The sequence below is a fragment of the Clupea harengus genome, chromosome 8 (genome assembly GCF_900700415.2).
Source record: "Clupea harengus chromosome 8, Ch_v2.0.2, whole genome shotgun sequence".
In the NCBI taxonomy this organism is placed as follows: Eukaryota; Metazoa; Chordata; class Actinopteri; order Clupeiformes; family Clupeidae; genus Clupea; species Clupea harengus.
In genome coordinates, this window is record NC_045159.1 from 26,123,933 (window position 1) to 26,151,924 (window position 27,992).

The window sequence follows — 27,992 nt, forward strand, 5'->3', positions numbered from 1 at the left end:
AAAAGAAATTTGCTCATGCTACGGCTACCAGCTATCTGCGACATGCTCTTCCTTATATAGCCTGTCATTTTTTGTCTATGAAAACGCCTCTGGAGAAAAAGAAATGCACATGTTCTCTTTGAACTCCCTCAATGATCTGACTAGATTTGCAACCAACAACAATCAACGTTAGTTCTATTCCATTTAATTCATTATTAGAAGCAGTAGTAATTAAAACTTCACACTTGGTTGATTGCATTGAGCTTTTGTTCTTCTGAGACTTAGACCAATACTCAGAGGATGTCCTTTGATAATGAGGTGTGTAATTACAGTTATACAGGTTTCTATTAGCCAAGAGGATTGTAACACAGAAACAGGAAAGTGAGAAATAAAGCTGAAAATGTGTGCTGATCATCTGATCATATTTTATACTAGAACCTACAGTGTCCCTCGGGAGGAAACGTGGAGATGGAGACTTCCACGAATGAGCACATCAGTATATGAAAGATTGTATCCAACATTGCATATTTGCACATTTTAAAGCTAAAAAGCTGTTTTATTCAGGCAATTCATATTTGGCAGATGGGAGTGATCAGTTCATGTTGGGGTCTATATAGGGACCCATTTCCTGAACTTGTGAGCTCTACTGTATGAGCAGTACATGTGAGCATTTCCTCCCCTGCACAAAGTCTGCAAAATGGTTTGCTCCACCTGCCCTGTCTTTAAGCCCCATCAGGGACTGTAGTAGCTGAGGATAGGTTGCTTAGCAACAGAATATGCAGGGGCTAGAGCAGGCACCGTATGGGCAGGGAAGGATATGAGGAGTAGTAGACTATACTGACATGTGTTTAGGAGCACAGTCTGTACTAATCACTACAGCACACTACAGTAACGGTCTTTGGTTGAATAGATATGCATGGTCTGTCGTGTGTGTGTTGAGGTATGTGATTAAGCTCACAGAAGAGTTCCTGTCACACTTGTACTTGTGAGTCTTGAAATAGGTGTCAGTCCAACCATTTTGTGGGGTGTCTAGTGTCTAATCAGTGTTGACTGTGAGCTTAAGGAAAAATGACAGACATCTAAATCACCACACTTTTCTCTCAGTTGTCCTCAAGGCAAGGGTACACCATGGAGTCATCCAGACATTTTTTATTTATTTTGACATCCACTGTCGAATGGATGTCGAATGTCGAACACTGAGTGGGAATACCCATTTGAAATCAATGGTGATTTAAACACTAGAGGGCGTGTCTGTTCTCTGCACCGTGGCTTCCTTGAACAGATGTTCCATTTTCATACCGAGGCGGCCTATTTGTATTTCTCCTCGAGTCTCTTCAATGGTGAAGTATATGACTTGGATGAAACCAGATGGACTAAGACTTATTTGCAGCCAGTGGTTTGACATCCAAAAGGATAGTGAAGGACTGCAGGCTCATTCCATAAATGCCTAAATACAGACTCAAATTAGATATGGTGGCAAATATATATTTATATATAAATGTAGCCCAAAAATGTCTAATATAAACTGATTTTGATTGTATTGTATAAAAATGTCTAATATAAACTGATTGTTGATTGTACAAAAGTTGTTTTATTCAGGCAATTTATATTTGGCCGATGGGAGGATTGTGAGACCAGGTATCTACTAATGGTTAACTTGGCAGCACTGGTGAACGGACATACAGTGTTTACAGGTGTAAAGGTCATCACGACAAACATAGAGCCGACTTTGTATCTAATGACCAGGTGTACAATACTTTCATTCCACAATACTCAGATGCCCATTTTTCTTATACCCGGAGCTAAATGAAAGATAAACACAACTGAAGACTGAAGACATCTTTTAAAGAATGTATACTTCACATTAAGCAAATTAATGTTTACAGTGTAAACAGTGTAGAAGTACACTCTGTCCACTCCCATCCACATTGTTTAGCGAGTGATGTGGTGGCACTGGGCATCAAACACTCATTTCACAATTGCCACTAAATTCCACTTAGGAAACCAAAGGTTGAGAGAGATGGGATATGGGAAACTTACCACAGACCTGTGCACTGCTGCATGACAGCTGCCAGAAGGTCCATCGCTATATCTTGTTCCTCAGTCAAAGTCCCTCTTTATTTAATTCTACACAGCAAACCCCTTGTCCCCTCATACACACTGAATGACAACCTCTGTCTCATCAGTTAGAATGAACAGGTGACACAAATTGACTGAGAATTCAAATGTTTTTGGACTGTACGTCTTCTCTCACCCATACTCAACCGCACAAACTTCAGCACCTGCATGGAATGTTACCAGTGCAGAGGAATGATAAATATTACTTTTTTGTACAGTTATTAATAACAAAGCTATGCTGACCGATCGCCATCCAGGAATACAGTTTTTACAGTGTATCATGGTCCATGACTGAATGCAGTAGTTTTATCAAACATACTAGTTCTCCAGCAGATATTTTGGGCTTCTTGCTTATCTTTATTGCTCTTATATGTCACGTGGTACTCAAAACAAAACCATATTGGTGAGAAATTATTAACACAATATTAGAGTTATGTGTAATATGTTCTATTGTACTAAGTTTTCAGAGAGTGGGGTTGAATTTAAGACTGTGAACATCTACAAACATTGCATTTCAACATTTTTCAGGCATAAAAGTATTCTGGCCTTTGTGCATTTTCACAAATTGACTATTAATCTAGAGTGGCCATTTATGCTAGATATTTCTTACAAAAAATGTGTGCATAATATTTCACAATACCTTAATAGCTCTGTGCATAATTCAAACTTATATGAGAATCATTTAAAATGGATGCTCTAATATAAAACAAAACATCTGGACTTCTACAGAGTTCAGTAAACAGCAACTGAAATGTGAACACAGTCTGGTTGGTCATTCAGAAGCTGCGAGATTTGGGCACTCCTCACCACTTTGTGTCTAGTGGAAATTGGCAAGAAATGCAAACACAAGGTAGAGCTTTATAGATCACACTCTGATGTGTTACACTAGCAAACAAGACTGGAAGGTTGAGGATGAATGTCAATACATCTGACTCACTCTGTTGCTTCTTTGCACAATACAAATCATGTTGCTCACCCCAACTTACAAGTTTCACCATCAACACATCAGTTATTTCTCTATAAAGCCTAAATATTGGACATTGACATAGTCTGCAATAAACATAAGAACAACGAAACTCCTTTTACCCACCCAACTGATGTGATTCTGAGAAAGATGTATTCAGGCATAAGCTACGTTGCTTTGAAATATGTTTCGAGAGTTGAACCAAAAGTACGGTATACAGTACAGTACAGTATAATTTACTCATACAGTAGGCCTAAACATGGACATTGCACCTTTCGCGCGTATTTGGGCTTTATAGCGGGCTACTAATAAACCTTTACAACTTCTAGAAAACTCATTATTCACGCAGCATAAGGATCCTTACGTAAGCAGCAGTGCACGTGCCTCATCCTTTCCAGGGGGTTATTGATAGTCTGCCTACGATCTGTTGGGGAACAATGCTGCCCGGCCATCAGTTTTAAACTCCCCTCCCCTTTTGAAGTCACATGGGTAATCTGTACTGTCCCGTGACTTGGGACAGCAAAATAGCTTTTAATGTTGTAAGTAGAGCTCTAGATGCATGAGGAGTAAACTATGCCAATACACACATAGCAGATGTCACGGGGAAAAGAGAGTGTATTGTCCACCCTGTGGCAATTTAAGCTATCTGTTTATTCAGAAAGAGGAAGGAATGTCACACCCGGCTGTAGCTAATAATATTCACGACAAACGTTTATTGGTCGAATTTTTATTCTGACGTGGTTATCTGATCGCTTTATTATATCTACCTTTCCAACTTCCTCCATATCTAACTTTAACGGCCACATAAAAACGACCTTTACTTTATTAGTCTGCAGACCTCACTGTTTGCTGGCTTGTGTATGTGTCTGAACTGAACGGAAGTAACTTGCGATTCAAAGCAGTCTTTTCTGCTCTGCTCTGCTCTGCTTTGCTCGACACACGCAAGAGACAGGTAGGTCGTTTTAACTCTTTGGGTGGGTTTTGACCATCTGAAGTCAGCACGGCAGTATAGGCTACGAAACTGTCAAACTTTTCTGTTCTTGTGGGTGGGTTGCAGTTATTTACTCGCTGCATGTAAGTTAACAGCGAGCATTGTTATGCCTCGTTCACGTGCAGATGTTGTTATTTGGACATGCGCTATTTCAGAGGCTGATTTGATGTTCAGGTGTTCTGGAGAGACAGGAGACATGTCGCAGTATAGCGGCCTTCTGAAATAAGGGTACCATGTAGTATGATTGCATGCAATGAGAAGGAACTTTGTGTTGCTTGGTTTTGTCACCCAGTTTCTGTTCTTGTAGCCCTCAATGGCCCAGTTTGTTTCACTGTATATGACCTAGCCTAGTCAAGGGTAGATGGACTCAGACATGATTCATTTTCAATGCAGTTTTAAATAGTTTCTTTGTGAATTGCCTCCGTGACTGTAGGCTACTGAACGCTTCCGCTATTTGCACCTTGTTATTTACGATTTGTGTGAGTGTATATGGAACACAAACTCTGCATACTATGATTTCTTACACCATGTGTAAATGACAACCGCTGTTATACACCAGTTTTTGATCTGTGGGATGATACTAGCTCTATGAGTCAGAGATTAGGAATCGTAAAGCTGGGGAGAGGTTGACCTGTTGTGAACTTCCTTGTTGTAGGTCATGGCCAGCGAGAACGCCCCGCTCCTTGGCCATGGGGTGTACAGTGTGGTTGGCGATGGAGATAAAACACCACGCCGCTCGTCACGAGGGGCCCTCGAAGATGACAATGCAAAGGCCCCCAACGCCCCTAACCGCAAACTTAACACTTTCTTTGGCGTGATGGTGCCCACCATACTCTCTATGTTCAGTATTGTGCTCTTTCTAAGAACTGGTAAGTGAACAAAACAGTGAGCACTGTGGATAGACAAGAGCCTGGAGGCTGGTGGTGAAATGGACGGAGCCCCTGAATTTCCCGAAGAGAGTATTTTTATATCTAGTGCACACAATTTAACATCTTGTTCCCTCTACTTGTTAACCTGTTCGCCCCACTGAAAGCTGTCTCGTGCACACAAAATGCTCTTCTTGTGAGCACACGAAAGTCTTCTTGTGCTCACAAGATCATTATGTGGCGCTCACAAGATACCCATGCACCTCCCCGGAGTCTGTAGCTGGAATAAGAAACTTGAAGCTGATGACAATGTCATGTGGCCTGACTACAGCAGCAAGAAGGTCTTTGTAAGACATTTCGAGATAGAAATACAACTTGATTGTGCAAAAGAATATACTACAAGACCTAATTGCAGTCCACGATTCTGGCAAAAGGTTGTTCAAGATGGTAAATTGTGCACACTAGAATAAAAAAAATACTTTCTTTACAGGACTTCACAGGCTCTGAAGAAACGTGTAAAGGAACTGAAAATTAAACCCGTGAAAGTAGAAGTAGTTGATTTGGTAATGAAAGATTACAGAGATCTGCATTGATGCAGTGAATCATTATTTGTAGAAAAGGTTGGATATTCTGTACAGATGAATACAATCCCTCGATTGCTTAACATGAACAGTTTACATGGTATACTGAAAAGGCAAGAGAGTCAGTTTTAATAGTGTATTCTGCATGGCTGTCTGTAATCATTCTCTTGTGTTTTGAAGGTTTTGTTGTTGGCCATGCTGGTCTCCTACAAGGCCTCTTGATGCTGGGTGTGGCCTATTTTATCATCTCCTTGACAATCCTGTCCATCTGTGCAATCTCCACCAATGGAGCGATCGAGGGAGGGGGAGCATACTGTATCCTTTGCTTCAGCTGTTGATAATGACATTATTGTGTCGCCACCATCCTCGGCAACATTTCACCAGCAGTACTTCATGCTCCTGAAGAACTGTTAAAGGTGCAGTCCTTGATTATACTTTTACTTTTCTCTAGCTGTCCACCCGGTTTACGTCCAGTGTTTGGACACAGTCCTGGCTCTGTAAATGGGAAACAAACAAAGTGGTTGGAACTAACCAATAGATTATTCCAGCCACATGCTCCACTGCTTTAGGAGCATGGCAGGAATGGGGTGTTTGTTTGTATGTTAAGCTCAAATATCAACAACCTTTCCCCAAGGTCGATAACTGCACCTTTAAGTCTTTCCATCTCCTGTGTGTGAATAGGACGCAGTTGTCAACACCCCACCATACACTGGTTGTGCAGTGGTCTGTCTGTTTGTTCCTGTAGCCACTGAGAAGAGCCACTGATTGAAAACTGTTATAATTGTTGATTCACCTTAACTGAGACATATCAGTCATGATCAGCAGGTCACTGGGTCCAGAGTTTGGTGGCAGCATTGGCCTCATGTTCTTCTTGGCTAAAGTCTGTGCCTGCGGGGTCTATGTGCTCGGACTGGTGGAGGCCGTACTTGCCGTTTTTGGCAAGGATCCAGGTCAGTCATAATCTAAAACAAACCCAACCTCTCCACCAAACTGTCACTTAATTGAATGTTCCATGCAGCTAAGTCAGGGCGGTCTCACACCCTGGTATCTGTTTTCCTGTGCGTCTCTTAGCCTCTGGACTGGTGGGTGGTCTGCGAGTGCTGCCGCAGGGCTACTGGTTCACGGTGCTGTACGCCTCCGCGGCGCTGCTGCTCTGCCTGCTGGTGTGCCTGGTGGGCGCGCACATCTACTCGCGTGCCGCCCTCCTCATCCTGCTGGTGGTCACCGGCGCCCTCATCTCCATCCTCATCAGTCCGCTGGTGGTGGGGCCGCGCACCTTCCTCATCAGTCACCCCAGCCCAGTCAACCACAGTCAGACGCTGAGCTACAATGTCAGCTACACTGGCTTCAAAACCACCACACTCCAGAACAACCTGGCCGGTGAGTGTGTGTGTGTGTGTGTGTGGGGGGGGAGGGGGTGAGGGTGACGTAGAGAGGAATTGAAGTAAGTGGATTCTTGATAAACCAAATTTGAAATGGCTAGGATGGTCAATTTGTGTGAAATGCTCTTTTTATTTAATATTATGGAGTGGAGACCTCTGGAGTGCAGACCAGAGGCCACAGGCTGTGTGCAGAGACCGAGAGAAGATAAGCACGTGAATTAAACGGGAAGGAGGCTTCTCGTGTACTTTCATCTACATCTAAAAGTGAAAACCCTCCTTGCTTCCTCTTTGCAGCGGGCTACTCAATCGACTATAGTACAAACAAGAAGATGTCCTTCGCCACTGTTTTTGCCGTCATGTTCACCAGCTGCACAGGAATCATGGCAGGTGCTAACATGTCGGGTACGTTATTTTTACTTCAGCTTTTCTTTCTTCCTCTTTTTGATAATCAAAAGTTATATGATAACTAGACTCTTGCTAGCCGCCAACATTCCTACTCCTATTTATTGCTGTGTCTCACACACACACACCACATCTAGATTTTAAACTTAGATGTAAATGAAAACGATAGCATAGCACTTCTAATGTTGTTTGAACGGTCCCCTTATTGTATCTCCATTGTAGGCGAGTTGAAGAACCCAAGCGTGTCGATTCCGAAAGGCACGATCCTGGCTGTTCTCTACACCTTCGTCGTGTATGTCATCCTCTTCCTGCTGGTCAGCTCAACGTGTGAAAGGTTACCTCACCTGAGTGCATACATGTAGACATTGAGATGTAGCATTAACGTTAAGGTCTACATTATGAAACGCCGACTGCAATAACTCCTTCATTCTTGTTTCAGAGCTTTGTTAATTGGGGACTACGGCTTCTTCCAGCGCATTAACATATGGCCTCCATTTGTGCTCGTCGGCGTGTACTGTGCCTCCCTCTCAGCTGCCATGTGCTCTCTGATTGGAGCGTCACGCATCCTTCACGCACTGGCCTTGGATCAGCTCTTCGGTCAGTACGAGGAGATGAATGGCGACTATAAAGAGACACTTACTATCTCTTACTATTTTTAAAGTGAATTCTTTAGGGTTTTCTAGCCTTTTTATTGGCAGAAGGGGGGTGGAAGAAAGGTGGGGAGAGTGGGGACAGGGAATGAACCTGGGTCCTCGTGGGAACGTAACTTGCAATTACAGCAGTTACACTTCTGCACTCTTTCTTTCTTTTTTATTTCATTTTGTTATATTTCTAATGTAAAGTAGTATTTATTTATTGTTACACCAGGTTCTATTGCTCGTAGCTTGAATATTCTCTCCCTTGTACGTCGCTTTGGACAAAAGCGTCTGCTAAATGACTAAATGTAAATGTAAATGTGGACCCATATGTAGTGTGGGACAGCAACCATTCCCATTCTTACTATCTCTTGAGTGAGGAATACTTATTGGGTGGTGGTGTGACTGATGTTTGTGTTCTGTTGCAGGTTTGCCTCTGGCCCCAGCTACCATCACATCCAGCTCAGGAAACCCCTGGGTGTCTGTGCTGTACACCTGGGGGCTGGTTCAGGTATGAATGTCTGCATGTGTGTGCTTGCATGCATGTATGTGTGTCAGATGGATGTGTTTGTGCTTATATGCATCTGAATAGATGATTGGTATCAGTAAGGTGTTTATGAATAATATGAGGCGTGACACAACAACATCAGTCCAGGTTTTTTTTTTCTTTTTTTTCATTTTAATTCTACAGTTACTCCTCTTTAAAATAAGGGGTCATTTGTAAAATGGGATGCAGCCAATCCAGAGAAATTAGCGAAAATGTTGAAGGTATCATCATCTTAACATAAAATTTAAGTTTGGAGAAAACCGTGAACTCTTTGTGTAAATTGGAATTCATGCATAGCAACTGATCCTGTCATTCAGTCGTCATGAAACTTTGCATACAGATAAAAGACAACCACATTTGTTTTATGTGGTAGTCCTTCATAACATACTCAGGGACTAAAATTCTATGAGCGTCTGTTCTAAGTCATTCTCTACGCTGTCCAAAGAAAGATCTAGCTGCCTTGTCTTCATTGCTTTGTCTACCATTTTGTGTCTGGTATTAGTGTGTGTGTGAAACTGTTTATCGCTTCATATTAGGCTGTTTGGTGCCTGTGGTACTTCCCTGTGTTCGTTTAGCATCCATCGTCAATGTCTTTGCCAAAAGATACCTGCCTCCTGTTTTCCACATTCTCGGGAGTTGTAAACCATCTAGATGCACCGTGTAGCGCATAGCAAAAGAACTAAGGCAATATAGTGAGAGAATGAGCAGGAATTAAGTGAATCTAGGATATAAAAACAGCATTGAAAAATATATTAAAAAGACAGAACATTAAACACTATATACATGTAATTTAAACCTGCAATGGCTGACTCATCCAATCCAGGTAATACAAATCTTTTAAATGGGCCTTTTTAGATTTTGACCCTTTCACAAAATACATCAAAATCACACATTTCGCCTTTATGGCAAAGCCAAATATTGTGCATTGTATTTGGAACATTCTGGAATATTTCATGTGGGTTGTTCTTTTTTTTCTCAAACAGGAACCTTTTTACAACCTTTTTATTTCAGCTTGCTTGTAGGCAAAGAAAACATTATAGCCCCCCCATTGTAGTCCCAAGTAGCAAAAGATTGAATGATTTTGTAAATGTTCCGTATGGATTTAGTCAAAATGATTTTTGAAGATGGACCAAACCATGTCAGAGGAACAGAGGAAAACATGGTGTAACTTGTAGTGACATCTTAAGGATGATTTGTTTGAAATTGGGTCAAAAGCTTCTATATGCCACACAATTCCATTAAGATTTGCCGTTCACGCAAGCATGTATGAGCTGCTGAATTTTGATTGGGCATAGGTAACCATTTTGTTGAGCACGCCATATGAAACTTTAGGAGATCGTCAAGTATAAGCACACCAAATTTCCAAATGTTAGCTTAAGCGGTTCCTGAGATATTTAAATGTGTCAGTTGCAGCATCTCCTTTGGATAAAATGTAACAAAATTTGACTTGTATCAAAAAATATAGCTGGGTATAAGTATACAAAACTTTAGCTTAAGCCATTCTTGAGATATTGAAATGTGTCAGTTGTGGTGCCCCTATGAACTTTGAACCTATATGACACAAGATATTGGCTAGTGAAGCACTAGATTTCTACTTTGAACATTATTCACCAGGTAGTGCTACTCCACAAATGAATCACAATGAGCTAGGGTCATGCGGCTCTTAGAGGCCTTTACTGAGATTCCTGTATCTGAGTAGCATTCCTCCATGCTAGCTCCCCACAATATTTTGGTGACTGATACATTATAGATTAAGGAATGTCTTTACAGCAAAATTAGAACAACGATATTTTGTTAAATAAACATTTTTCGACACACTCTAATTTCAAATCGCTATATCTGAGAAAGATATTGCGACACTGGACTCATTTTGTGGTGACTCGCCCCATATAATGTTTTGTCACTTGTAAAATATGATGTTTGATCACAACTGAGTTCTAAGTGTGTGTGACTTCCTTCTGTGGTTGATTTTGATGGGCACTAAACATTCGTATTTACTGCAGTGCACAGTGTTTGCTGCTGAGCTGAACGTCATTGCAGGCCTGGTGACTGTGTTCTACCTGCTGGCCTACGCAGCAGTGGACCTGGCCTGTCTTGCTCTGGAGTGGGCCTCCGCCCCTAACTTCAGGTGCTAATGTAACCCATAACCCCAGGCTAATGCTCAGGCTATGATTTCTACTATGTTTTACCCTGGCAGTGCATGTGTGTTGGTACTGTCCCCATTTGACATCAGTCTGATACTCCATTCTTGCACTATTCACACTCCCCCTTGTATCCAAGTTCAAGCTTATTTCTTTTTTATAGGTACTGATAATCTAATGGATGTGTTCCTTTCTGTGTGCCAGCCTCGTCATCTGTTTCTCATCTCTGTTCCACAGGCCCACGTTCCAGTTCTTCTCCTGGCACAGCTGCCTGCTGGGCATAGTCAGCTGTGTGGTGATGATGTTTGTGATCAACCCAGTGTACTCCTCAGCCAGTATTGCCATGCTGCTGCTGCTGCTGCTGTTCCTGCATTACCGCTCCCCCACCAGTAGCTGGGGCTACATCAGCCAAGCACTGATCTTTCATCAGGTACACACCAAAAACAACACAGTGAGCACACACACACACACACACACACACACACATGCATACACACACAATGCATGGTTCGGATGATTTAAGTATTCATTTGACATTCTGCCTATTTGTGGTCAAATTTCAGGATTACTGGTGCTCTTCACACATGTTCTTCTGAATCAGTTTCTTTTTTATTCATTCATTCATTTATTTTCCCCTCATCAGGTGCGCAAGTATCTGTTGATGCTGGACGTACGCAAGGACCATGTGAAGTTCTGGCGGCCCCAGGTGCTGCTGATGGTGGCCAACCCTCGCTCGTCCAGCCAGCTCATCAACTTCGTCAACCAGCTGAAGAAGGGGGGCCTGTACGTGCTGGGCCATGTGCAGCTGGGGGACCTGGGTAATGCTGGAGGCATTTGTCTCCACGGCAACATCCCCAAGGATGTGTAGAGATTTGATGTTGTAGTAGAAGGTTGTTTGTAAATGTGCCTGCATTAGTATGGGTAATGAGAACAAGCACTGAGGTGGAAATCAGCATCTGTGATGTAACTAGATTCAACGGGGAATGGACAATGGGAAGTTTTGCTCCCTCATTTCCTTGAAATCCCTTCATGATCACAAACAAGAACCTTAGGCAGAACAGCACCCACCACGGCTTTACAGTAATTTAGTAATCTCAGTTGCTACCTTCTTTTTAGCTTTTATTCAAATATTCCTAATGATGATCCCTGTTAAGTATTAAAATACTAGACCCCAATGTTCAGAAGGTAACAGTTCTATTCAGAAGGTAAGGTACTACTTGCCTCCCTGCAGATACCAAAAGTTACCTTAGTTAGTTTCCATGGAGAGTTAACTTGCTTTTTTTTTCAGTTTTTCCTTTTCTCATCTCCTCCCATCCTCTGCCTCCACAGACCTCCTGCCCTCAGACCCTGTCCAGCAGCAGTACAACTTCTGGCTGAGTCTGGTTGATAAGTTGGGGGTGAAGGCCTTTGTGGATCTCACCCTGTCCCACTCTGTTCGGCAGGGGACCCAGCACTTACTGCGCATTACCGGACTGGGTGAGCAAGACTGGTCCGTTGGACCAGATGTCTGGTATACGGCTATAACGATGCAAAACCATGACATTAGAACACCATTTTGGATATAGAATAGAGAGTAATGCAAAACCATGTCATTATGACACCATTTTGGATACAGTTTGAATCACAGTGAAATACTGCATGTGTGATAATTCCTCACTTAGATAGACTCAACCCTAGGTGGAGGTGAATACTAGAAAACTAGAAAATAGTCTGTGTTATGCAACTCTTTTTCTGATTTCATGCTGTATGTCATTTTTCTCTCTTACCTGTTCCAGGTGGAATGAAACCCAATACCTTAGCCATGGGCTTCTATGACAACTCCTATCCTGACGACTACTTCCTGCAGGACCCTAAATTTTGCCCGGACCCAAATGGCGCCCCCAGCAACGAAAACGACGATTTTGGGGTTGACCTGCCATCCCTGCAGGCGCACTTCGGCCCGGTGCGAGACGAGGTGAGCCCGCGCTCGCTCTCGCCCGAGGAATATGTGGGCATCGTCTCCGACGCCATCAAGATGAACAAGAACGTGTGCCTGGGCCGCTACTTCCACCAGCTGCACGCGGCCGATGTCCGGGGTCTGCGCGGCGAAGGCGCAGGGGTCACCATCGACGTGTGGCCCCTGAACCTGCTGCGCCCCGGCGGCAGCGGCAGCTTTGCCGACGTCTGCAGCCTCTTCCTGCTGCAGATGGCCTGCGTGCTCAACATGGCCAGCGGGTGGCGCCGTGCGCGCATGCGCATCTTCCTGTGCGCCGAGGCCCAGTCGGAGGACCAGGGCTGGATGGAGAAGGAGGCGCGCTTCCGTGAGCTGCTCCGCAAGCTGCGCATCCGCGCCAACATCAAGATCGTATCCTGGGACGTGGTGGTGAGGCTACGCGGGACGGGGAGCCCTGGGAGCAGCCCGAGCCAGCTGGGGGACCTGGATGGCCTGACCAGGGCGGCCCAGCCCATTTCCCAGGAGTTCCTGTCTGAGGTCAATAGCGTGCTGAAAGAGAACAGCGCAGAGGCGGCGGTGCGCTTCCTTTACCTGCCGCGCCCACCTCCTGCGTCTGGGCAGTACCAGCAGTACCTGGCCCAGCTGGACACCCTCTCCCGGGACCTGGGCCCCACATTGATGATTCACGGAGTAACGCCTGTTACATGCACTGAACTGTGAGAAGTTACCCTATTCTTCCTGTTTGTTTGTGTGTGTGTGTGTGTGTGTGTGTGTGTGTGTGTGTGTGTATACAGTGAGTGTGGTTGTCATGATGTGTGCTGTTGGCAAAAGGGCATCTTACCAAAGTTGCAATTCACGTTAATCTTGCCGTTTGCAAAAGTTCTACAATGGCCAGTGAGTACGTTACGTCTTTGCACTAACTTGTTCATTCCGGCACTAGAGGTGTCATTTTGCTTGTCATGATAGTACTTGATATTTTTATGGTCAGTTAGTGGTCAGTTCCTCAGTTCATACATCATGTTGCTTTTTCACTTATGTTCACCTGTGTACATGCAACGATGTATTTGAACAATATAAAAACAAAGATTCTAATCGCTGTGATTTATAAGTAGAAGCTACTTATCTTTTCACTCACAAAACCGGGACCTGGATAACAGCCTTTGAACTACTGTAATGTGTCTCTTTAAATGACAGGTCAGTGTTTCTTAGTGTTTTGTTGTTGCGTTACTCATTCAGGCAGACATGACGAAATGTATCTGTGTGCTTTAAAAACAGTTCTATGCATTGACAAAACTATTGATGTGTTTGCTGTCAAACGTGACACACAGACAGAGATGAGCCAGTCTGGGCCAGACAGGTTGAGATCTTTCTAGGATGTTTGGGCCACATAGTGTTTGAAGCACTGAAAATGATTTTCAATCCCACAAAACCATGTGCTTCCAAAGACCTGTTTAAAATGACCTGCTCCTTGCTCCCTTCTCCTCTCCTCTCCTCTGTTCATGTCAGAGAGGAGCTTGAAATAGAAAACGAATGGGTGGGCAGTGACAATCAGCTTTCAGGGACCCACGTACTACTACTGTCAAGGAAGAGGAAAGCTAAGGGAATATGGAAATATATATTTTGATTGAGTGGTACTAAAGTATGAAAAGGGAGAGAAACAACTATTGTTACTATGTCAGTGTTACTATGACCAAATACTTTTTTGCAAAAAGGTTTAAAGTAAGCTTTTGATATAATGTATTTGTTACATGGAATGTAAAATACTTTTTTTGTTTGAGTTTCATTAGGCTGCAAAGGAAGTGTTAATATAATACTTGATCTTTTTTTAGTTGGTCATGATGTGGTTTGTAAGGTACAATGGTGACTTTGTTTTAATTTATTTTGAAACTGAGACAGAACTGTGAGAAACTTATATTGGAGGAACAACTGTATACTTCGCAGAGCAAGACAGGGATATTAGTTTAATCTTCACTTGTCTGAAATTATCCTGAGAAAATGTTTGATAAAATATGTATCTTATTTTACATATAATATTTCAATATCCTATTAAATCACATCAATCTACATTGTGCATTGGAGTTCAGTCATGAATATAATCATACAGTCCAGTGAGAATCTCATACACTGCATGTGTCAGTTTTATGCTTTGGTTTATGTACATACATTAGTCTCACAAGGCCAGACAGCCTCTCAGGTTTCATATGTTAAAAGAACATATATCTGTACATTCTCACACAGTTGCCATACTTGATTACCTGTATATATACTTTGTAGAAATGTAATAAACACTGTCCTATGCAAAGTGATTCATGTAACAGTAAGGCCAGAAGTCGGCAGTAACCCCTTGCTGTGTTCTTCCTATGGAGTAGTGACTGATGTGTTACACAACAGTTTAGCCCGTAGACAATCACACACTGTACATACAACACCTTCAAACTCGAGCGCAAACTTTCAAAGCCTGCTGTAGTTCAGAGTTGCACTGAATGAACGTCCATGCGCACACGTGTGCTCCTCTGTCTTTAGTCCTCCTTGTAGGGGTGCTCAGCCATGGATTCCTTCAGCTGCTGGCGAACGCCGACGGCGTAGTCCTCTAGGTGCCCCACGCAGAAGGAGGAGAGACGCACCCAGTCCGGAAAGAAGGTGGACAGAGCAATGTGCTGAAGGGAAGAGAAAAGAAAACCACGTCATTGTCATGGGGTTTGAGCTCAGATTGCGCATGGATATGCCACGGGCCACTTGAGATGTGTGCATTTGTGTGTGAGTGTGTGTGTGTGTGTGTGTGTGTGTGTGTGTGTGTGTGTGTGTGTGTGTGTGTGTGGCTGTGGGAGTGGGAATATGTCAGCAGAGGTAGGGAAAGCACTGACTGTTGAGGCAGCGCTTCAGTGATGTCACTGCCTGTGGCTAATTGGTTAAAAGAACAATCCTGGCATTCACGGCTCACAATTAGGACAGGCGCGGCGGGAGCCGACACCTGCCGTTTCCTCCGTGGGCGTTGCCACATTGAGAGTCTGCTAAACCGCCACCGAGCGGCAGGAGCCACAGACGTGTGACCTCTCATTTGGGCACGCACTCATCCACGTACCGTTAGGACCTTCTTTCAAGTCATCGCAATCACATAGGGCAAGTGTGTTAGGATTAAAGGACGATGCCGTGTTGCATTTATTTTACATTATGAATGGAGGCCTTTTGGCAACGACCTGCTTACATGCAGCTTAGCTGCAGGGCATGTCCTCCTCGTTTGTAAAAAAATATATAAAACATAAATGTTTTCTAATTACTATGTCTGTAATTAGTATTATCGATATGTGCTGAAGAGAAGTGGGAGCATCTGACCTGCAGAGCGTGTGCCACGCAGCCACTGGTGTATGTGGAATAGCCAACTGTGTTGAGGGCCTCACGGGCAAACTCTGGGGCGCTCTTCACCAGAGGATTCACACCAATGTGCCGAGTCATGTTTGTGTGCACCAGGAAGGGAGCAACACACTGAGAGAGAGAGAGAGAGAGAGAGAGAAGGAGTGCATGAATGAATCAATGCATGCATGAGCAAATGAATAGGGAGTTAGAAACAAGTGATTATGGAATTGTTCCTTTAGGAAAATATTGAAGCAATAGCAACAAGCACTATATCTTGTATATACCTGAACTGTGATCCCGCTTGATCTGTACTCGGCATTTAGACATCTTGAGAAATAGGTCACAAAAATCTGAAGGGATATGAAAGGAGAATGAACTAAACTACTCACATACAGATTTGGATTTGACCACTAGGTTTGGGTATCGAGATGTAACCATTATGTAACCATTATCAGGTGGTGTGTATGTCTGTTGTCTTCGTCCTTATGATTTGGACATTAACAGCGTATGATAACAGTCTTGGCAGGCATCTTACGAGGTAGGAATCAATGTTTAGTGAGTTTCAAGGACCCAACTTATTTTGAAGACAAAATAAGAACGTAAACAAGTTATGTTTGTTGACATTAGACTTAGTACACTGGATACCGCAACAGGTAAACACAACATGTGTAATGAGTGTGTCTGAGTTTGATGTACTCTCACCTTAGTAGAATAGTACAACAGGCAAACACAACATGTGTAATGAGTGTGTCTGAGTTTATGCACTCTCACCTTAGTACAAGAGTACAAAGTCACCATGGGCTGTGGCTGGAAGCCAGCTTCTGAGGACATGTTAATTACAAGTCCTTTCCTCCTGGGAAACATACACAGAGACATACATATGAATTTTAACAGGAATGTTTCGTATGTATGGAAGTGTAATCCTGTTATCAAAATCATTAGGACTCGAACCTTTCAACCATGCATGGCAGAAGTATCCTGGTCATCTAGGGAGCGAATGAATCGAGAATGGTTATTATATTTATCAAATAACTGATTGATTTTCAGACAGTGTTTGATCAATGACTAACACCCTGTACTCACAGTTTTATAATGTATAAAGACAAGAGTGACTGAAAATAACATTTATTTTCTACGTACCATGACACTCTCAAGGAGGCCCCTAATGCTGCATGGTTATATTTGTATTTGCAAATAAAGATCTTTTTCAAAAATGGTGTAGGGGAGAATGGGGAATGTTGTCACACTTTTCAGTTTTTCTCACAATGCATCATAATGGTGAAAATGTTGTATCAAATGAAAGACCTCAGTCTTTGGCAAAGCGTTGCATGCTGTCGGTTTAAGTGGACATAAAAGTAACCAATCATAAAAAAAAGGATGCCGCATCAGTAAAAAAAGACATTTGATCTGCCAGAATTATTCAGTCATAATTCTGGCCTCTCGTGAAGTGGCCTACCACCGTGGTCCATTTGTTGCTTCTCACACAGTGAACCCAAGTCTCCTTTGGCCGGCTGTTTGAAAATAGTTCCACACAGACAAGGCAGAAACCCTTGTTCTCATCTGATGATGAGTCGTTTGTATGTTTAATATAATGCAATATTTAACGTGATTCTTTGTTGTCCTTTTCTTTCCTAAACTCAACTAGGACACTCTCTTCCCTTTCTGCACTGGCCTTTTCTTTCCCTGCCCACATAGGAGGAATTTTTAAATGCTGCACCACTGTGCAATAAACCAAAGTAAATGTCCGCTGACCCAGTGATGTTCCCTACCAGTTGCATTTCCAATTCAGGGGAGGAAACCTGCCAGGGCTTTGAGTAGTCAACACAACATGTGACAACTTGCCCCGGGGTCACCGTGACAACGTGCCCCAAACTCCTCAATCTTAAGCATCAGAACACACACTACTAACATGTCTAAACACAGAAAAGTAAAACATGTAAATATCCATAGTCAGTTTTACCACATGAAATGTAATATGCTCTAGTTTTACTTTACTTTTCAGTTCAGTTCAGAAATCACCAGTGTGAGAGCTTACCCCGCTCTCCCCTACTGAAAACGTACATTCACAGACCTGTGCTGTGTCACACTAATGTGGAGTCTCTCTTCAGCTTATGCAGACAGACTGACAATCGGAGAGGTAATATGCGCGCAGAGACCTGAGTGACGGAGAGGACGTTGCAGTTGATCATGTTGGTTATTCTCTAAAGGGAAGCCAAAGCATACGGATTACCTTTAAGGTCCAAGTAAAGGACGACATACAAACTTCCTGTATTAATAAGTCTACTTGCTCCTTAATGATCTCATATACAGTCCAAAAACAAAGTAAATCGGAGCACAGTAGAAGGGATTGTAATTATGCATTGATAAGTTTAAAATTCTTTACGTTGGTGTGAACACAGAGTTAACCGGACAGCTAGAAAGAATAAGCCTCAAACGATGCCAAAGCACAGTGCAACACAGGGCTCATACGTTTTTTATTGTAAGTCTGGGACTTAGCTTTAGCTCACCATACCTGTTCACAGTTAGGGACGTCCAAAAAGTTGGTCAACACTCCACTGTAGTTCATGCCGACATTGTTCACTACAAGACCATAAACAGGAATTAAAAAAGACACCAAAGCACAATCATCTGGTCAAAATGTGTTCGACGGCACACATCTTCTGTCATAACTCAAGTTACCCAGAATGCCGATCTCCAGGTCTTTCAGATCCTCTGTTATTGCAGGGTAGATATGGTGACCTTCTGTGAAGTCTGTCTGAATGACACGGGTCTGACGGCCAAAACGACTCTCTGAAACACAACCACAGGAAATTACCTCAAATAATCTCATCCACTGCACTCTAATTTCCATGTGGACTGTATGAAGGTATGAAGTATGAAGGTCTTCATCATGTTCATCATATGCCTGTCTTATCCAGCCACAAACAGCAGAAAAAACACAACATACGTAATAACACACAATTTTGAGAATCAACTTTGTTTTTCAAATTCTTAAATATAAGAAATACGGGTAAATGTCATTATATAACAAACTCTTTGGGAGTAAAATCTCAATAACTCACCTATTTCTGCTGCTACACTCTGAAGCTTCTTCATCGACCGACTAATCAGGACAATGTCCAAGCCTCTTCTTGCTAACTACAAGTGCACAGACACAACTATATCAGCAATGTGACATTGACAATGCAAAACCAAAAAATGATTTGATAGCCAATATAAATGTAAAGCTCATTCCTATGACCGTAGTCTAGCTGTTTTGGTGATCTACTACTCCCCACTATTCTCAATTGTACAATAATACTACCATAATAAGTGACTACCATATAAATAGCACACATGTGCAAGTCAAGTATTAGTGCCTGTATGGATTATTATCAATAACTCACCTCGTGGGCATAGGCTAGACCAATTCCAGAAGTGGCTCCAGTAACAACTGTAAAAATCGAACAACATGGAAGACATATCACAGTGTTGTGAGGCATGATTTAAAATTCATCAATAACTATTTTGTACTTGAAAGTAGACTCATAACACTGTTCCTGAATTTTCACCCTAAATTATCAACCCTATTCTCCTCCTCCTCCTCTCCCATAGTACCAGCCCCTGTGATCAGTGGATGTGCCATTATACCATTTCCTGGTTTGCAAGCTCTTTGCAGGCATACTACTGTCTTTTATCCTGCCATTCCAGAGGTTTGAGAGATTCACTCCCCGACCTACTGCATGTGTGCAAATCCAGGTTCAATAATTTATCAGATTTAGCGGCTTCTGCTTAATATTTTCCATTTCGTCAACTCACTTGCCCCTGAAGGGTTCCATAGGTCGGTGTCCTCAGCACAGAGGAAAGGTAATTAGCTCTAAACTTTTAGCCACACATTTACCTCAGGCAGTGGAAACAGCTCTCTATTATAGGAGCTCACAAAAACAAAAACATGTCTGAGCACTGACTGTATAATGATGCGCTGCTCGTTTTCTTTCCCACACGAACAGGAAACAATTATCTCAGAGTAAACAAGTCTCACTTGGCCAACATGATAGATAAACTCCAAGATTGAATAACATAGTACAAAGCTGATTGGCTCAACATGCCGAAGGCTGCTTAACCCTGTAAGGCCCACAGTTGCAAAATTACAACAATCACGTTTAGCTATCCTAAAAAGAAATCTGTAAAAAAAAAAAAAAAAATTCAAGACCACATTCGTATAAACAATGGGTCCTATTGTTTACCCTCGCAATGCAACTGGATTCAAGATTCAAGTAAGTAAAATGCCTTCAGAAAATGTGTGATTATTACGTTGTCTTGAACATGTAGATACTTAGTCAAATTATATTTTAAGCTTGTTATGTCTGAGTTGCAATGCCACAACACCTGGGTGGGGTTGGTAGTCAAATAGCATGTGCTGCTTGTTGCATCAGGCAAAAACAGGTTTTGAATAGGGATGAACCGATACCACTTTTTTACAAACCGATACGAGTAAGAGTATTTTTATTTGTGTACTTGCCGATACCGAGAACCGATACCGATACTTCTTAGATTTGGTCTCCATGAAAGTGCAATTCATTTGGAGGCAGATTTTATTTTATCCTCTGCAGATTATGTCAAGCCTATAGTACAAAATTAACAGAAGGCTATCCCAAGCCAAAAATAAACAGAGCTTTCTGGTTTGAACAAAAAACCAGAAACAACAGACAATATCATCACATTAGACAAAATGCAAATTGTTAAAAAGGCTGCTTCACCAGTTGCATCCAGCTGTGCACCCCCACTGTGCCGGCCACTCACGGGACCTGGGGTCCATGAAAGGTCATCCTATCATTTGATCCCAGAGTTCCGTGGGGCTCGTGCACAGTGAAATTTCACTGACCATTTGGTCAAACCCAACAGTTTCAAGGCTCCCCCTCAGCTCCCCTATATAAGCCTGACCCACCGCTGGCCAGTGTGTGGGTCAATAGAAGCTGGAGAGGAGCATTCTCATCAAGGAGTTAACAGAGAATTCTTTTATCAAGGACATTCACGTTCGTCTTGCCGTGCATCTTTGTGAATGTGAGTGTTTGTACATAGTATATGTGTGATTTATCGAGTTAGTCTGTTAATATTAGTGTAGATAATATCTTAGTCATTTAGGATATTAATCATTCACTGTCTTGTGTATTTCACTCCGTTACTGCTAATCCACGTGAATGATAGTAACGGAGATAATGGAATGTTCACCGTTACGCGGCACGGTGTTAAAGTAACATATCCATATTCAGATCATTGCCGTTATATTCATCGTGTGTATAATATAGTTATGCTTGTTGTATATATCATTGTTAATATTGTATATTTGTTATTCATGTCATTCTATAGAAACCACGGTCATTCACTGATAACTCAATTCACGGATCATTGTTAATTACACCGTTCATCATTCCGTATTCAACCACAACGTCATGTCTTCACTTCGTGTGTGTGTGCAATAAACCAGACCTCATTGGAACATTGGCATCCGTTATTGTTCTGACCGGACAAACCTGTGGCGATTGTCACTTATTCATTACACCAGCATACAGTCCTTTTGGGTTTCATTCCATCAATATCACCCTATTTTATACAAATATAACCAGATAAAGGCAATTCAATTTGCTGCATATTTAACAACACAGTCTGCTTAACAAAAAGTGAACAGAACTATTACTGGATTAGCACAAAAGCACATTTCAGTTACAAAAGGATCAAAAGAGTCTCCTGCTCAAGTACACAAACAATCACTTAACCTATGTGGCACTATTTCTCTCTACCTCTTTCTCTCTCTGTGTGTGCGTTTTTTTTCTTTTGCAAGACATCAGTTAAAATTGGTTGCTTCAGTCTTGCGCCACTAGCATCAGTGAACTCTGTGTACTTAGCACTATGGTGCGTCTTCAGATGTTTAATCAAATTGCTTGTGTTAAACAAAGTACTTTCCTTTCCGCCCCTCGACACCGTAGTAGTGCAGATCTTACACTGTGCCTTACTCCTGTCGTCGTCATTTATCTTAAAATGAGCCCAAATCGCCGTTAAGGCAGCACAACGGAATTGCTAATCGCTAATGAGATGCTAGCGGCTAAATTTAGCGAAACCTGTTGTCGGTAGGGAAAACGTATGGCTAAGGAATGTGTATTAAAACCGGATGTCGTCACTTTAATCCGGTCTCTGGTTGGATACAACTTTTCAACAGAAATGGACAAGGACCTTTACTTTTTAGTTGAGAAGTTGTGTTGATCGCCTGACATGCAAACGATCGGTTTTCTTTAAATTATTATTATTTTTGTGAAGTTATACGGCTTATGTGAATAAAGCTATCTACACAACTTTTTATATGTCTACATTGACTCGGTTAGTTGTTCATGTGGTACACGTAGGTCTTAACTGAAGCTAACGCTTAGACCAACAATCCATTGGAACATATAGTAGCTAGCTAGCCTCGCTGCTAATAAGTCTAACGTTAGCATGCTGATATGAATAGACCCATTATAGTCAGGTGGCTTAATGCTCAATTGACTTGTTAACCGAACTTTTACGAAGTCATACAACTAAACACACAAGTGACTTGTTAACCTATGTCTACATTGACTCGGTTAGTTGTTCATGTGGTACACGAATGTTGCAGAGTATTGCAGGACTTATAGCCACCATAACCACGGATGCCCTGTGCTGCAGGAGCATCTCCTTCGATGATTTTGCCTCATTTGAATATCATGCCATAGTTCTAAAGTGCCAGCCTCCTGTTCTGACAGTAACTGTGTATAGGCCACCCAAGCAATGTCCCACTTTTCTAACAGACTTTTCAGAACTACTCTCCATTATACACACAAACTACGATAAGATTATTATCACTGGTGATTTTAACATACATGTTGATAATGGGAACGACTCAAAGGCCCGGGATTTTATGAATCTCTTGAATTCCATGGACTTTACACAACACATCACTGAACCCACTCACAACCGTGGCCACACCCTTGATCTAGTTATTACAAAGGGTCTTACAACTGTTATATCGTCTATCTGTGACCTTGCTCTTTCTGACCACTTTTGTATTTTCTTTACAGCACTGGTACCTAAAGTTAGAAATAGTGCTGAATGTTTTATTAAGAAACGCTATCTTAACTCTGCAGCAGCTGAGAATTTCAAAGTAATGATGAACATAACTAGTGCAAAAAACCCAGATACGGGGCCATCATGTGTTAATGATCTAGTAACTACTCTAAATACAAAATTAAGGACAGCACTTGACTCTGTAGCACCATTGAAACAAAAAAAGGTTTTAGCCAAACAAAAAGCTCCATGGAGAAATGAGGAAATTATTAAACTTAAGAGATCCTGCAGAAGGTCTGAGCGTACATGGAGAAAGACCAAGCTACAGGTCCACCTTGATATCTTTAAGGATAAACTTTCAGTCTTTAATAAAGCAATAAGAAATGCTAGGAAGGATCATTTCTCTAATTTGATATCTACAAATTCTAACAATTCCAGGGTCCTCTTTTCAACAATAGACAGCCTTATAAATCCTGCACCTAAAGTAGATGATAGTCTCTTTTCCACCTCCAAATGTGAGGAATTTGCAGCATTCTTCAGAGATAAGATAACGAACATTAGGAAAAATATTGCTCAAGAAATTCCAAATGTCTTGTTTTCTGATCCCCTTCCACCATGCTGTAACAGTATGAGCTTTTTTGCACTGGCTGATATAGAAATGCTGAGCAAAGTAGTGTCACAACTGAAGCCGTCTACATGCCCTCTTGATCCCCTTCCCACCAAATTTTTTAAGACCATCTTTGACTCTGTGTCTAAGGACATTCTAGCCATTATAAACTGTTCCCTGCTTACAGGTATTTTCCCATCAGAACTTAAAACTGCCCTGGTGAGACCCCTCCTGAAGAAAAGCAATTTAGACTCTTCAGTTCTAAACAATTTTAGACCCATCTCTAACCTTCCCTTTCTAAGCAAAATCCTGGAAAAAATTGTCTTTAAACAGTTAAATAATTTCCTAGATGCTAACTGTGCATTTGACACCTTCCAATCTGGTTTTCGCTCCAATCATAGCACAGAAACGGCATTAGTCAAGGTTGTAAATGATCTCAGGATTAATGCTGACTCCAAAAAACTATCTGTCTTGGCCCTTCTGGATCTGAGCGCAGCCTTTGATACTGTTGATCACAATATCCTTATTGATAGACTTGAAAATTGGGTTGGCCTCACTGGTCTGGTCCTAAACTGGTTTAGGACCTATCTAACTGGCCGGGAATACTTTGTCGCCCTCGGAGACCACAGCTCAAAAAACATTTGTATGACCTGTGGGGTCCCTCAAGGAAGTCATACAACTAAACACACAAGTGACTTGTTAACCGAACTTTTACGAAGCTATATGACCAAACACAAAGCTAGCACTGTTAATTCCGCTATAGCTAGCCAGGTCAATTAGCTCGCCTAAGATACTGCAATTTAAGCTAACCAATTACCTAATTTCCCCCAAAACCCATCGATTACGTGTGTTTGTGATGTGTAACATATATCCTTAATCAGTCATTCAAGTTATTAACGTTTATTTACCGCTAGCGATTACACGACACAAGGGTAATTCAATCGCTATTAATGTTGAACTTGAACTTCAACAACGTCACACAACATTAAAAGTCAGGCATCGGCATGGTTCCTAAAGAATAAATCAAAGGTCCTTGTCCATTTCTGTTGAAAAGTTTTATCCAACCAGAGACCGGATTAAAGTGACGACATCCAGTTTTAATACACATTCCTTAGCCATACGTTTTCCCTACCGACACCTGTATACTGAAATACTTTGACACTATGACAAACTTTCCTAACACAGTCAAACATCAAGCGAATGCAACACAAGACAAAACAAGACGGCAAATAAGCTACTTACTAGTCCGGCAGAGAGTGGTAGGAAAGGTAGGACAACAAATCACATTTTGTGTCCGCATAGCCCGACCAGTTTGATGTTTTGAAATACTGTTGAGTGGTATCGGTGCTTGGTATCGGCAATTCAAAAACGAGTACGAGTATTTTAACGAAGTATCGGCCCGACACTGGTATCGGTATCGGTGCATCCCTAGTTTTGAATGTTCTGGAATATTCTGGGGGATGGTAATTGCGTTGTTGAGGGACATGTGAGAATGGGGGTTGCATGTAGTTCCTTTTAGTATGATTAGTAGAATAGGCTAGCCAGACAGTATTGTGTGACTTCAGCGTAATTTGTAAATAAAATTAGGATTAATTTGCAAATAAAACTAGGATTAATTTGCAAATAAAACTAGGATTAATTTGTGTTTAAATAATTAAACGAGGACAATACTTCATACTTTCTCCATTTCAGAATGCTACCAGCAAAGGTCTTCTATACAGTGTGCAAGTTGTGATTGATGCCATCTAAAATGGAGGGAGAGTGGTCTGGAGATCAGATGATACTGATGCAAGTGATGACGAAGCAAATGAAGTGGCCGGTGAAGTGGACAAAATAAACCAACAACCCACTGCTCAGTGATTATGTGGACATCAAGCCCCAAACAAACAAGCAGACCGCACTGTGTGACGGGTATCACTGGCTGAGACCAGACCTTGTGACGGGTATCACTGGCTGAAAAAGTATCATATCAGTCCCAATACATTACACTGATGATGCCATTTTCCTCCACACACCACTGGAGTAATTCAAGGAGTTTTTGTCAGAAGGCAAGCTCTGACAAGTTATTGGAACTCTGACAAGCTCTTGGAATTGTCATTGCAAATGAATACACCAACACAGCAGCAACTGTATGATAACTGTAACTGCAACTGTATGATAACTGTAACTGTATGATACCTGTAACTGTATGATAACTGTACCTGTAACTGTATGATAACTGTGCCTGTAACTGTATGATAACTGTGCCTGTAACTGTATGATAACTGTAACTGCCAATGTTTTTCTATATTTGGGCTTTACAGGGTTAACAGAGCCTATAGAAGTGATTGAGGACATCATCCCAAAAACAGGAGTCCACTATGTTTTGTCATAGGATGTGAGTTTAAAACCAACGTAGCAAACATTCACGGTGGACATATAACTTGCACAACCCGACATTAAAGTATTTGCATTTAACCACAAAAGTGTCAAGGCGATGTTCTCCCAACTGATGCAGTTTCTACTGAAGTTGAAGTTCCATTCAAAGACCACTTAAACTTTTAAGAGGTCATAAAGCCCAGGCCAAGATGATGCATGTCCAAATAGCTGTTGCAAAGGTTAGGGTATGTGATATAATCCAGCAGGCAAAGCATTGTTTTGATCTGTAGAGGGAACAGATCATTTGTAACACGATATACAGTATTTTCCCTCACAAACGCAAACGCCTCATATTCATATACTCATATTCACTCTACGAGCCTTTAGAAAACTGATGCATTGCGAGATAACACCATTATGTGTTACCATAGTAGTCGCGCATCTGTAAAACTCCAGACAGTGCCATAAGAATGTTGAAGGTTGTGCTCCCAACTACTTTCACCCAGAAGTTACAGCTATAGAACTAATCGGTGCTGGTGCATGTACATGAACCGTACGCTTCCTTCGGAAATGTCTTCAGGACCTCTAAACAACCTGGAAGCTCAGACCATATCACAGTGTTGTTACCACAAGTCATACTGACACTTCAAACTTTACAACTTGAAAAGGACTTTTAACAAACAGTTCAAATCAACTGCACTAAAAGCCCTTGTTCACATTCATCCACCAGCCCAATTGTTGCTGCAACAGAAACTGCTTAAGCCTACTGCCTATTGTAAGTGTAAAATGCATAAACCATAATGTACAGTGCTACGTATAGTTCACAGTCTTTACTTATAGTTCACAATCTCTTACAACTTGCAATTACTAACGTGCCAAAATAATGGCCAAAAGGCTGACTTGACTTCACTTTTTTTCTTGTCTGTCTGGTCTGTTATGTGCGTAACCTACTCATGAATTTCTTCAGTTATTCAAAATTCCACTGCAAAGGTGACAGCAATATATTTACCTTACCACACAACACAATTGTGTTAGCGATGAATGAGTCACTCAATATAATCTTACCAGCCCACTGTCCGTACGCTCTCAAGTCAACTTGCCAAAATTCTGATTGGATGTAGACCTTGAATCCACACCAACATTTCCACGACCAGTTCAACAGGTAATACAAGAGCGTGATATATCCGACGACGAGCACCAAGCTCTCTACTGAGAGCCCAACGTTGGCTGTTAAATCCATGTCTGTAAGGATATGAGGGTCTTGTACTGTCCTTTGTGACATTGGCAGTTAAATACACGGTCAGGTAGGCTACAGAGGACTGAAGGTTGGGTTTAGTGACTGAATTGTACCCAACACCGCCCCCTCAGAACTTTCTCATTTTCTTTTCATTGGTTGCTGTTGCCTGGCGGCCCTGAGCAGCAAATCACTTCATACTCTTGTTATATAACGCCACCTTCCCATCAGCCCTCAGTTATGCAGTCCGATATTTACGCATAACACAAGTGACCAGATAACGCGTTCACTGACTAGAGATGAGTGTACTACCCTTTTAAACAAGATATCCTTTGAAGGCATTTTTTTCGCATTTGCCTCTAGGTTGGCAAGAAGTGTATGACGGAAGTTTACAATCATGGTAGTCGGATTATTTCCCCATGGTCTCTGCCACAGTCCCTCATGTATCAAGCACGCGCGCACATTATGTTCCTTCGTGCATAAATGAGAGCGCACACCAAGTCTCATGCATCAGAAATCCCAATATGACTATGAGTACAAGTTGTTCTTAAATGTTTAGCTATATCAGCTACAGCTGTTAGAACAGTGACCACAAAAATGATGCCTCAGATTTGTGGTAAGGGCGTATCCTCACAAAGCAGTGAATGTCACTCAGGAGGCAAACATTTACGAGATGGATAAATAGATAGACAGATACTTCATTGATCCCGAAAGAAAAAGGCATTGGAGGCCAAAATGATCCATACAATAGAGAACAATAGAGTTTACGACAGTTTACAATAGAGTCATTTCTGGTCAATGCAAAAATGTTTACAGTAGAGTAGGTTAATCTTCTAAATTCTAT

The 27,992-nt window shown here is 41.9% G+C and overlaps 2 protein-coding genes across 3 annotated transcripts; one reads left to right on the forward strand and one right to left on the reverse strand.

Moving 5' to 3' along the window:
• The first annotated feature begins 3,400 nt into the window (after positions 1–3,400).
• slc12a9 (solute carrier family 12 member 9) lies at positions 3,401–14,190 on the forward strand. Of its 2 annotated transcripts, XM_031572515.2 has the most exons (14): positions 3,401–4,013; positions 4,708–4,921; positions 5,680–5,814; positions 6,312–6,449; positions 6,571–6,879; positions 7,176–7,283; positions 7,506–7,617; positions 7,723–7,880; positions 8,347–8,429; positions 10,469–10,593; positions 10,844–11,036; positions 11,250–11,424; positions 11,936–12,082; positions 12,382–14,190. In XM_031572515.2, exons 2-14 carry the CDS (start codon positions 4,711–4,713, stop codon positions 13,257–13,259), a joined length of 2,772 nt encoding a protein of 923 aa, XP_031428375.1. In that variant the 5' UTR covers positions 3,401–4,013; positions 4,708–4,710; the 3' UTR covers positions 13,260–14,190. The 2 variants fall into 2 exon arrangements, with proteins under 2 accessions (XP_031428375.1, XP_042564516.1); XM_042708582.1 differs by having other exon boundaries at positions 3,401–4,921.
• Positions 14,191–14,399: 209 nt separating this feature from the next.
• On the reverse strand, positions 14,400–27,241 carry hsd20b2 (hydroxysteroid (20-beta) dehydrogenase 2). The gene is made up of 11 exons (XM_031572517.1): positions 26,980–27,241; positions 19,280–19,326; positions 18,956–19,031; positions 18,573–18,683; positions 18,406–18,473; positions 18,050–18,094; positions 16,845–16,879; positions 16,665–16,746; positions 16,178–16,243; positions 15,873–16,022; positions 14,400–15,196 (listed from the first exon to the last, which is right to left on the reverse strand). Exons 1-11 carry the CDS (start codon positions 27,194–27,196, stop codon positions 15,059–15,061), a joined length of 1,035 nt encoding a protein of 344 aa, XP_031428377.1. The 5' UTR covers positions 27,197–27,241; the 3' UTR covers positions 14,400–15,058.
• Between the last annotated feature and the right edge of the window lie 751 nt (positions 27,242–27,992).